At 39.7% G+C, this 11,838-nt stretch overlaps 2 protein-coding genes and 1 long non-coding RNA gene across 5 annotated transcripts; 2 read left to right on the top strand and 1 right to left on the bottom strand.

The window, feature by feature from the left end:
• The first annotated feature begins 651 nt into the window (after positions 1-651).
• LOC116931877 (beta-1-syntrophin) lies at positions 652-4,213 on the top strand. The gene is given in 9 exon segments (XM_032939530.2): positions 652-932; positions 1,507-1,856; positions 1,924-2,025; positions 2,611-2,654; positions 2,656-2,885; positions 2,952-3,299; positions 3,366-3,553; positions 3,613-3,821; positions 3,886-4,213. Coding segments are annotated over 8 exon segments (1,557 nt in total). The 5' UTR covers positions 652-932; positions 1,507-1,513; the 3' UTR covers positions 3,979-4,213.
• LOC123477013 lies at positions 4,001-6,225 on the bottom strand. Its single transcript, XR_006652092.1, has 2 exons — positions 5,619-6,225; positions 4,001-5,539 (listed from the first exon to the last, which is right to left on the bottom strand). It is a non-coding gene; the product is annotated as an uncharacterized LOC123477013 (long non-coding RNA).
• LOC116931879 (protein phosphatase 1 regulatory subunit 3C-B) lies at positions 4,565-11,810 on the top strand. 3 transcript variants are annotated; one of them, XM_045180122.1, is made up of 5 exons: positions 4,752-4,832; positions 4,898-4,997; positions 5,065-5,167; positions 5,271-5,379; positions 9,338-11,810. In XM_045180122.1, exons 3-5 carry the CDS (start codon positions 5,159-5,161, stop codon positions 10,555-10,557), a joined length of 1,338 nt encoding a protein of 445 aa, XP_045036057.1. In that variant the 5' UTR covers positions 4,752-4,832; positions 4,898-4,997; positions 5,065-5,158; the 3' UTR covers positions 10,558-11,810. The 3 variants fall into 3 exon arrangements, with proteins under 3 accessions (XP_045036058.1, XP_045036057.1, XP_032795424.2); XM_045180123.1 differs by lacking the exons at positions 4,752-4,832; positions 4,898-4,997 and adding an exon at positions 4,565-4,650; XM_032939533.2 differs by lacking the exons at positions 4,752-4,832; positions 4,898-4,997; positions 5,065-5,167 and adding an exon at positions 7,693-8,889 and having other exon boundaries at positions 5,278-5,379.
• The last annotated feature ends 28 nt before the right edge of the window (positions 11,811-11,838 follow it).

Here is an 11,838-nt window from a genome sequence, read left to right as displayed (position 1 = left end):
ATCGTGACTGAAGTGCTGGGTAGTTGCGTTCCAGAAATTACAACTTGAGACTTGATGGAAACCACAAGACTGCATCCTGTTCAATCCACAAGACCTTGCCAAGACTCTTCAAGAAAATCCTTAAATAGGTATTATTAAGTCAGATTATATTTATAGCATAATATCCACTTGAAATGTGGTCTTGGAACAACTACTTCGAACTTTGAGTTCAGCAACAGGGCAACTAACGGATATTATTAAACCTCTTGGGGTTGGCATTGTACAAATTAGCGTTAAATTGAAACAAATACTAAAGGAAAATGAATTTTTTATTTACATTACAACTAAATTGGGCGTTCGACTGCACCATTTTGATTTACAGTTTTTGGTGACAGTCCTACTTATCTGCAAAAAAATTAAAGAACAAGAAAGTGTAATAATGAAGCCATCCAGTGATTTATGACTTTACACAAATTTATTTCTGAAAATGACATCACAAGAGGTATTGTGTTTTTCTTGGTAGAAAGGACGGAGTTTTATGTCTTGAATACTTTCTAAAGGTATGAAGAAAAGAGAAAAAACGGAACTTAGAGACTGTTATGCGGGACACAACGAACCCGCGAATCAACACAAAGTCGAAGCGGCAATAGAGAACTAAAAGACTTGTTATGTCAAGTTTCAAGTTGACCCATTCTTTTGCCGACGAACGTCCTAGCAAAACCCAAGTTTAGGCGTTACGTTGTAAGCCAGGCTAAAGGATAGAGGGGGAAACGTGATCTGGGTAAAAAGCTGCTACGTCTCAAGGATTTGCCAGTGTACATTCGATCATAGAGAAGCCTGGTTAATGTTACTGAAAGAGTTACACTGATAGCTAGCAGGAGAGCATTGAACCTAGCTAGCAGCCGTCTGCATATTGACTCTGCAATGTAAAAAGAAGTGTCGTTAACCCAAAGGTAATCCAAGTTTGAACTCCTACCGTATTTAGCATTAGCTAACCATAAAAACGAAACCGTGTTTTGATTGTAAGAACCGAGAAACCAGTTTAGTTTCAATATTTAGTTCAGTCTCTGATGTCTGTTGTGACGGAAGCCTTCGAGCCACACCGGGCGTGGCAGACAAGGCGCTTTCACTTTTGACATATTGGCTATTTGCCACGATAGATGTCTCTGCATGTATTCGGTTACCACAAGTGTGTGTGTTTACAGTTGGAAAGGTTCAGTAAATTAGGGATTGCGAGTCTTAACTATTGTTTAGGAAATCATTATCCGAAGATATGATTTCCTTTGAGATTCGCTGTTTAAGTTGTACGAGTGACTTGTTCCTAGTCTTTCTTTAGTGAAGCGATCCGGTTAAAAAGAGGTACAGGTATCTAGCGATGAAACAGCGACCTTATTAACAGTTGTGCAGAAAACTAGTAATTTTATTTTCAGATTACATTTTTTTTCTGTTAAACGGCTTTAAGTATTTTTCAAATAGATGATAAGTCAACTTACTTTGCTACATTTTTTTATTTTGTGTATTTCACAGAACAGAAATGACAAATTATGACAGAAGCGGCCAGCTGGAAGTATGGGCTAAAGAAGAATGGCATGCAGCAACAGTATCTTTAAATGGAGATGCTGGATGTCTGTATATCACACTGGAAAATCCATCAACAAACCAAAGAGACACCACAGATACCCTTAATACACCAATAATTTCAGCTGAGCAATATCGAGATTCACTGGCAAATCAAAAGAGAATTGTTCGCATCCTTAAGTCAGATAACACTGGTTTAGGCATATCAATTAAAGGTGGCCGTGAGAATCGAATGCCAATTTTGATTTCTAAGATTTTCAAGGGGTTGGCAGCAGATCAAACTGAGCAACTATATGTTGGTAATTGACTTCACCCTTGGTTACTCAGTTTTCAATAATAATGTCTCATTAATTCTTTTCTAAACAGGAGATGCTATTCTTTCTGTCAATGGAGAAGATCTACATAATGCAACACATGATGAAGCCGTTTCTGCTTTAAAGAATGCCGGAAAAACTGTTGAGCTGGAAGGTACCGTGTAAATAGAAGGATTCTACTGAAATTGTTCACACCAACTTTTCTGTTATCGATAAAACTGAAAAAGTTGTCGTGGATAAACTCACCTACTTCCCATAATTCATTAGCCTTTCCTCTATTAGACCTGTCCGTCTTGCAACAACATTATAATATCGTATAAAACAGGTTTGATTATATTGAAAGCGTGTTTGCTTGCACAGCTCCTGCACATACTGCTCGTTTGCATATTCCCAGGCACGTCTCGCATCCTCTGCCATATTCTTTAAGGAATTTTCAAAAATCAATTTAAATTTTATTTGTTTGCTTCTTTTTTTTTTTTTTTTTTTTTTTGTGTTTTTATTCCAAGTTTTGTTTCTGTAAAAAAAAAATTATTTAACGTTTTTCCTCCCCAATTTTAGCCTTTTGTTTTTAACTATTGAACCTACTTCCTGCTTCCCTGCTAGGGTGATCACAAGTATCCGTCATTTAGATGAGTTGTTTGATGCATGATCCCTTTCTCGTTTTTTATTACCTCCACGATCGACTCCCTCGCTGGCCGTTTGTGTTGTGGCTTAGTGGTGACATCATTCTACATTGCAGTGAAGTATCTCCGGGAAGTGACACCGTACATCCGCAAAGCCTCGCTTACTGAGCGACATCGGATGGGAATTGCAGCGCCAATTTTTGGGTTTTTCTCATGTGGCACAAGCCTCAACCAAGCCGGATACACGATCGGTTCCTCTTCTCTTCTGTTGCCTGTCGAGACGATTGAAAACTAGCAAAAAGAACGATAACCGAGTTTTGGAAATTCACTCACCGGATGGACTACAATCTTGTCTACTACGTGCATCAGACGTGTCGCAAGCATCCCAATGGTATTTTTAATTGTTTTCCATTGTATTCGAGATTTTATTATTTGTCTTCCTTTTAATTATTTCCAGGTTTGCGTCGTTACACACAGCCATTTCGGTATTATCATCACGTGGCTTAGCCGAGAACGGACATCGGATTGCGAAAGCTTTAAGCGCAGCTTCCATAAGAATGTGGGGTTGGTTGGCCCTCTTGGGTCCCCGACCTAAAGATGCTCACAATAGTAGTAATGTGGATAATGGAAGCTTAAACAGTCATGGCAATGATCCATCCTTCCTGACGAGCGATAATTTAAGCGAACTTTGGCAACCAATTTTTGTGGCCTTGACTGATCGGGATATTTTGCTCTATGACACTGTACCGTGGAGCATTGATGGCTGGACCAAACCCAACGCCCGCATACCACTCCTAATGACAAGGTATTTTAACTTCAAAGCGGTATCATGTTTTATTCTTTGTGCTTTATCACCCTTTATAATAATCAGGTTGGTAAGCAGTAATAAAAGTAATACGGAAGGGGAGTTCTGCACGTTTTGTATTCGTACTGGAACGTCTAAAGGAGTTGTGAATCGCGTATTCCGTGCGGAATGCGAACGAGACTTGACGTCGTGGGCCCGTGGCCTTGTTACAGGAACGCACAATTGTGTAGTCGCTGTCAGAGAAGCCGCATGGGGTAGAATAATTCTAAATCTGAATTCGTTTTTGTCGTCACTATTTTTCAATATTGTTTAGATTGTTTATGGCGAGGACAAGAGGCCCGTCTTTACTTGCACTATGAAGAAGGTTTAAAGCTCTATCCAGCTTCCGAAATTCAGTGCACTGAAAAATCGAATACTCTGCCCGTTCCATTTTGGAAAGCCCCATTTGGCAATTTACGCCATTCAGCTGATGATGGAGTTCGTACTCTGTGGCTTGATATTGGAAACGAAGAAGGGGAAATAGTACTTATTTATTTATTCTAATTTTAAATATTAAATAATCATAATGATCTAACTTGTTTTGCAGGAGTTGGATATGTTAACGTGTCCGAAGCCATTCGTCTTTACTTTACATTCTTTCTTATCCGGTAAAATCAATCGAATGGGGATGATAACGTGATTCCTCGGCAAAGTATTCTTTGCAATTCCTTTCCATAAAACATATTCCATATGCCTGCCGAAGATAACTTTATCAAGAGCGACTAAGCTAGTTACGAGGAGTAAATGTTAAATTTCTTGTCAGTAAAGGTGAGAGAAGACATACAGCTAAAGAATCAGTTTTGCGTGTTAAAGCCATGCAGCTTATATTCAATTGTTTACAACAATTTGTTATCTTAAATATACTGTCAATTGAGTTGTTGTCGATTTTTCTAAGTACCCATGTAAACAGTAGCTTGATTCAAAAAACGTTCTCATGCCATACGAGTTATCTAGGTCAGTCACACTCTTTCTTTTTTGAACCAGTACCAGATTTAATTCACGCTCACGAGCTCAAAAGAATTTAACTTTGACACGTACTTCATGTACATTTGACGGATGAAAATCAATATTTTTTTCATTGGAATTTGTGCTATTCGCCGATCTACCATCCATAATGCATACCAACTTGTTGCAAATTCATGTAAAAAAAAAAAAAGGGATTTTGACCGTTACTGCGACTAGATGGCACCAGTTTTTTCCGGGATGGCAATGGCGGCGATGGCGGATTACAAATTCCTTGGAGCGATGCCATGAAATGTATCTTTAAAACTAATAATAATCTAAACTATTTGGCATCCTAAGATTTCATCTGGTAATTATAAGTACTACACGAAATTTTAAGCCTTGTAAAGAAATTCAAGTAAAATATAAAATTGGAAAAACGCCTTAAGTCAGAAACAGTCGATGTCGACAAGATTCAGTGAAAGGATTTCTCAAAATGTCTTTCTTTTTCTGCAAAATTTCGCTACTAGAATGTGTGTAAGCCAGAAATAGGTGAAACTGGTTCAAGCTGCTTTTTTCACGTGTAAATGTCTTTATTCAGCTGGTCTTGTTTTTAGTGCAATGGGTGATTCATTTGTCAATATGAGTTTCCAAGTTTCGAAACAAGCATATAGATACTTGGTTACAGCTAAAACGAGACAGGGCGAAAACTAGAAGGTCATCATCGACTGAGTTTGCGGTAGTTTTAAACCACACGTGGCAATTATTATTTTGTTTTGCTTAGGAATAGCCATAGTGATTTGGCACGTAGACAACTGGAAATTGAACGACAAGTCAGCGAGACAACATTAATTCCGTCATCGATACTTCTTGTTGGAATGCTTCTGGTACGAATCTGAGGTCGTAAAAAATTCTAAAAAGTAGTATAAATTAAAAGGAAAACATATCGAGATTAAAGAAAGTTTATGCAGTTCATTATTATCATTCTAGAAATGTCTTGGGTTGTCAAAAAACCCATACGATGCCTGTGTTGTGATCATCTCGTCGCCCTTGATTGTCAAGACCTACCACTCAGAATCTCGTCATTTCCAGATTTCAGGTAAAATTGGCCTACATCGAATGTCAAATTTACTATTCCCTCGTGTTTTTCCAGCAGCATTCAGGTAGTAAAAGCGCGTTCATGGCAGAACTTGTTGAATGTCAATGACAGCCATGGGCCGTGCTTTTATGTTTTCTTTGTCCCTCAAACAACTATTTTTCTATAGAAGTGAAACGTGATAAGCTAATTCTCGAATACTTTCAATTGCCTAAGAAAATAGTAGCAAAGATACTAATTACCCGTTAGTACATTTCCGCAGTCATCATCATCAAGTTTCTAGTCTGTTTTGTCGTTGTTCTGATTAATAATTTCGAGAGGAGAACCTTCTACCGACATTATCTTGACAAGCTTGTTTATGAGCAAGGAATTAAGGCGCCACCATGGCTGCCCTTTTTGTCCAATTCCAACAAGCGTGAGTTCTGTTGCTAAGTCTATTTTCCCGTTGCCTGCCTTATAACGCCAACTTTGTTGCCAACTGTTCAAAAGTCCCGGGTTTGCATTCATGGCAACGTTCTAAATTTTTATCTCTACCAACCCTCTATTGAAAAAAGCCTTTATTATAGTTTTTAAAAAGAATCTTTTTTTGATGCAGGGAGGACAAAGACTTTTCTATTCTCTTTCACCTGGACTACGCTTTTGGGTAGAACTTTGTCTTGATTATTAATTGCTGTAAGTTAGGGAAGTTCACGATATAGGTTTTCTTTTCTACGAAAGAAAAACAAGCGGTTGGCCCTGTAGGCCTGAAATGGAAAGAAAAATCAAGTTTTGTTCAGCCTGAAATGGTCGGATCCTAGGGCGAGATAAAAAGAACGTGCTTTGTAGACGGGTTCGAGGGCTGTTACAGCCATACAGGTGATATGCCTTATCCATATTTGGGCATCTCTCCTCTTTTTTTCAGAGAGAGGGGGGGAGAAAAGATCTTGCAGCCCACGGAACTTTAGGTCAATAGCATCTCCATAAAAAAAAGGAAAATCATTCTCCGAGGCAAGCGTAGAATTTCTTAGTAACATTCGAATAAACTTGTATTTACCATATAGCAGGGAATCGATGTTTCTTTAAAATTTTCTTGAAGGTTTGCTGCATGTCATTTAAAGGGAAGACACGTGCTATAGAAGCACGTTCTTTGAATCCATGTTCTTGCTTCGTTCTTCGAAAAATGAAATGAGGCTGTTGCGCACATGCAACACATGGTCGTTTGTTTTGTTTTTTCACTGTCTCGCTTATCAGGCAAAATCACGTGCACAATTAAAAGAATAAGTCAAAAGAGAAAGCTATTTTATGGATGTATGATGATGATGGATGACTTGGGAAAAAAAATCAGGAAATATGTAAGGCGACGATTGTATGTAGCTCGGAACTATTTTAAGATTTTGAAAATGGCGTGATCGATCCTTGTTTTTGTCGACGGTCGAATTTAAAAAAAAGGAAATATCCACGTTTCGCTCGTGGCATTAAAAATATTGAAAATAAAATAGCTGCACGAAAGACTTGCAGCATCCAGTTATTTTAGTAGTAGACAAAGTTCTTCGAGTCTTGGAACGTGAGTGACTGGGGGTTATTCGGGACTGCAAGATGTTGGCAAGTCACGTGTCCATATTGTACAGCACGAAAAGGGGTTAATCAAATAAAAATTAGATTTTTTCCAATAACCGGTGATTCCTTAACATTTAACTTTAATACCCTTTTTTGTCGGAGAAAAATGCGAATGAAAACAAGATTTTCTTTTCGGAAACGAAAGAGGGGAGAAAAATCTTTTGACCTCTTAATGACCTTGTTCTTCCGTTCAGACTCCCCATGGTCTTTTGGAAAATGGGGAAAAGATGTGGAGGAATGTTTTGACTCTCAAACAGACTTTCTAGAGGGGAGAAAAAAAAAATTTTTTTGTCTGGTCCCACCCATTTCCTACACCTCCCCCATATACCTCCCCAAAATCTGTTTGAATGCTGTGATTTTCTGAAGTGTTGAAAAATCGTGTGCCTTTCTAGCCAAGGTGTATGTCGGTCATCAGACTGTTATTTGATTCTTAAAAAGCAACGGTTGTTTAACATTTCCTAATCGGGCAATGAAAGACAAAAAATGGTCCAATCACGTGACTGGCTCCTGGTAACAAGCAACCGATTGGTGGTTAAAGTAAAAGACAACATTTAGCCCTTTTTGGAGGCCAAGTACTCGCCAAAAATCTAACGGCCTTGGTTTCTTTTTATCAAAACGCCCTTATTGATAACAATGGCGTGAAAGACACGTGATTCCAAATATTGTTCATCTTATTAGATTTTTTCTTCATATCTATGGTTGAATTTTATTCATTTAAAGATACTGGGATTCTCTAACCCACCCAGGAGAGAGAGAAACTTGGTATCAAGTGGGGCGGATTTCTCTTCGGCATTAAACAGTTGGCGCCTTACCACCACGGAAGAATCACGTGATCAATTGAACCATGGCAACAGCGAACGGGAGAGAGATTTTTAAATATTTTGTTTGTGTAACCGGTCCACACGTGCATTTTTCCAACCGACTCGTAAAACGGACGTTCACCTCCGCCAATAGATAAGTAGCGAAATAAAAAAAATGCTACGCTTTTCATTACAAACATTGGGTGACGACGCATAAAACGTGCTGTTATTGTTTTGAACTGTTTAATCCATCAAAACTCGTGTCAAACTTGTTTTGATTTCTTCGCATCATGGCGGAATCTGTAGTATCTTTTGATTACTAGCCGAAACTGAAACGAGACATGTTAGTAGTAGCCTGTTTCGCTTTTCTTGTTTTTTCGTCCAGGTTTTTCGTTGTTGTTGAAATAATTTTCTACAGCCAAGAAATCCTTCAAGAATGGGTGGGGTGCAAAACGAAAAAATGTGGATTTGCATATTTCATAAGATTAGCACAAGTTCTTCAGCATTAGGGACACAATCAATCAAATCCTATTGTCAACACCTTAACTATTATACTAATCTTGACTATAAACACTAAGTCGACCTGCACGATGTTTAACCCTACCTCGACGACGATTGTTCTATTGTTTCTTTGAATGTGATTTTTTATTTTTTATTTCGAGACTTTTTTGGGATGCCTCGTGGACTTCCAATTGAAAACTAGGAAGAAGTGGCGCGGATGGAAAGGGAAGGGGAAATGTCCACGCATGTGAAACGAGTGCGGATTGGTCGCCCTAGTAGGTTCACGTGATCCTCTCATGTGACGTCACTTCAACCCAGAGGGAGAACTAAAGCGAAACTTTTTCGGTATCCCAGTATGTCAGTTCGTCTCCCGTCTTCGGGACGCGTAGGTCGTGTGTGTGTGTAAGTGCTCGTGGTCTATGCAGTGTCAAAAAAAGAAAATTAACATTTAAAATCTGGACGCCATTTTTTTCCCCACCGTGCGCGACACATTTCAACAAAACACACACACACACACAACCCCCATTTACTTATTACTAGTCGATAGGCCAGTGTGTGTTCGGAACATTGTTCATTGGTAGCAGTATTTGATCTCCGAGTCAATATTCATGTGGATGTAAGTATCGTTTTTACCTTTCTTGTGCTTGTTGAGTTTTGGGGGGGTGAAAAAATGATCAACTTTTATGTTGGAGGCCTACGTGCGTGCATTTCTTTCTGCAATGGCTGTTAGTAGGGAGGGGGGCTTTCTTTTGAAAAGACATGGGGAGAGGGGGGACATTTTTGCATGACCTTGACTGACATTTATCAAATCCGGACGTTATAAACTCTGATTTTTAGACAGCCAAGGTGCGTCTAAAATTATGTCACGGTCGACTGTGCGAAAAAAGGTGGAATTACGTTTCAGCCGGTCTTGTTCTGTTGTTTTTCCAAGACAAGCTTGAGAGAAAGTAGAGTATACCTCGCCATGTCATCTTTGTTGGGATTGGCCTTCGATAACAATGCCTTTTTTGTTTTCTAATACGTATTATCATTTTTTTTTTTTCTCCATCTATTTCTGGAAATAGATCGAGAATTGCCAATAGGACGTGGAAGACGGGAATTAATGCAAGTGGAGGCGAAAATGTATCTTGCTGCTAGTCCTCCGCTCTTCATCAGCCCACTAATGGGTCCGTTAGATGTCAGCACTGGTCGTTCTGCTTTTCGTCGTCAACCTTTTACATCGTCTTATCGCGTTCGCCAACCCACAACTATCAGCTCATTGACGAACGGGATCAACAGTCTTGATTTCGATTTTAGAAATATGACGCTGTCACCTGCCCTAATGAGAAGCGCAGCTGCTTCTGAATCGATTGGCAGGCGTAGCGTCCCTCTCGCGTCACGTCACAATCGTAACACGTCCATTGTCGTTAACGCTCCACTTCGATCCTGTCTAGTTATCCGTACTGATGTGGATTCATCCTCAAATGAACTTTCTTCGGAGCCATCCTCGCCAGTCAGTGACGATGCGGCCGAACCGATGTCGCCCACCAAAACCAAGAAACATGTCGTGTTTGCCGATGATAAAGGCCTTTCTCTGACGCAAGTCAAGATGATGACCGAGCCCAGCGATTGCCCGCCACGATGGACTGCCGAATTTCTTGAACAGGTGACGGGTGGTGCATCTGCAGAAGTAACAGCTGATCGCTGGGAATTGACATTTGCCCAGCCGGCTTGCGATTATCTGGACTTCCGATCGCGTCTCGACAAGCAAAATTTGTCACTGGAGAACGTCTTAGTCCAGGAGGCGGACCAGCAATTGATTGGCACCGTCAAAGTCAAGAATCTGTCGTTTTCCAAGCAAGTGACGATCCGAGTTACATTCGACAACTGGGCATCACAGACGGACGTGGAGGCTACATTCGTGCCTAGTGGACTTCAAGGTGCGACCTCTCTAGCAGCCATCAACCTGTTCGACACCTTTTCATTCAAAATCTTGATTCCAGCAGTGGTGCCATCTAATCGTATCCAATTCTGCATCCGTTTCAAGAGCGACGCTGGTGAATTCTGGGACAATAACATGGGCAAAAATTATGTCGTTATCAAGCCTGTCATTGAATCTATGAAGATTGGAACAAATCCAAGTGTAGGCGGAAACAAATCGGGATTCATCAATGGCTCGACGACAGACAGCAGGCGGTCACTTTCCGGCAAATACTCTGATTTGATGTCGGCCAATTCCAAGATCGACTATTGGGCCGATTTTGCCAGCTGGAATCATTTAGTCAACGATTCCCCCTATTGGTGAAATAACAAACCCGAAGAGCCATTTAAATGTTTCTTTTCTTTTTACAAACAATTGTTTCAAGAGCGTTTGTGTTGTGTTGGCCCCCGAGACCACGGGAAATTTCAAACTACCCAATGGTGTTCCCGGTCGAGGATTCCCAACGTACCTGAAATATCTTCACTTGAAAACAGCTCTCTGATTCTCTTTCTTTTTCAGACACAGAATCTTGTTCGAAGGAACTTTTTCGAGTACTTGGAAATACCCTAGTTGTGGGGTTCCGTTTAGCCTTAGTCTCTGAAAATTAAAGAAGAAAAAGGGAATTTTTGCGTTATACAATTGTGTTATGTTATCGTGTGCCAAAAAAAATTTTTTTGTTTTTTTTTAAATTTTTTGGCTAGGAGGGTGTTAGTTGTGGTTTCGCCCTTTCAAGTTTGTATGCTGTTTACAGTAGCCATTTTCATGTTTTTGTCTGAACCATCACAATGTCTTGTGTATGAGAGCTGTTTGTGTGCATGCGTGTGTGCCTGTTTTGGAAAATCCCGAAAATATCTCATCCCACCTGCCCTTGTCATTTGTTTATACTTTTTATAATGTGTGTCTGTAGATTTTTGTTCGCCTCAATTTTTTCTTTTGGATGACGACGATTTCATTTTGGTGGTAGATGTGTTCAATGAATTTGGTTTCGGATGTAATGGCAGAGATGCGCTCGCCAAGAAGTGTCCGATACGAGCTGTTTTCTGCAGCGGGCAATATCAACTTTACATATACATTCATATACATATTAATTGTCATGTGTGATCACTTTGCAATCAACTGATGTATTCATCATCACTATTTACAACCGTCCTCCCATGCTCATATACGCGTCTGAATGTTGCGTGCGTGTGACCATGTTATGAGGCTATCAAAATCGGGATCATTCTTTTTTGCTTTTTTAAATTCAGAAATAGAGCCTTATTGACTATATGCTGTTTTCCGTGTACAAACAAAAATCTTACAGCGATGCGGAGCAAAAATCTTAATGGCAAATCAATTTACGTCTATTACGATAGCAAGCCGATCACTGGTGTGCGTCTGTGGATTTTTCGGAGCCGACTATATTTTTGTATGTGTGTCACACAGTGCGCTATCTGGAATGGATGTAGTATATTATATATATATATATCGTTGTCATGATTGATATTGTGATACAACATGTTTTTCTCTCACCCTCGGGTGAATATGTCTTGCACATCGTTCAGCTCGCGATGAATCAAATACAGTTATAAATGTTTTCTCTTGGAGGTTATTCTCGAAAAAGAT

Source organism: Daphnia magna, linkage group LG10 (assembly GCF_020631705.1).
Source record: "Daphnia magna isolate NIES linkage group LG10, ASM2063170v1.1, whole genome shotgun sequence".
Classification (NCBI taxonomy): Eukaryota; Metazoa; Arthropoda; class Branchiopoda; order Diplostraca; family Daphniidae; genus Daphnia; species Daphnia magna.
Note: the sequence above shows the minus strand (reverse complement) of the source record. Positions and strands in the feature narration are given on the sequence as shown.

Excerpts from the sequence above, each read along its gene's own strand:
- LOC116931879 (XM_045180123.1), top strand. Across the intron at positions 5,380-9,337 it reads TCGTCATTTCCAGATTTCAG|ATCGAGAATTGCCAATAGGA; the intron begins GTAAAATTGGCC and ends TTCTGGAAATAG.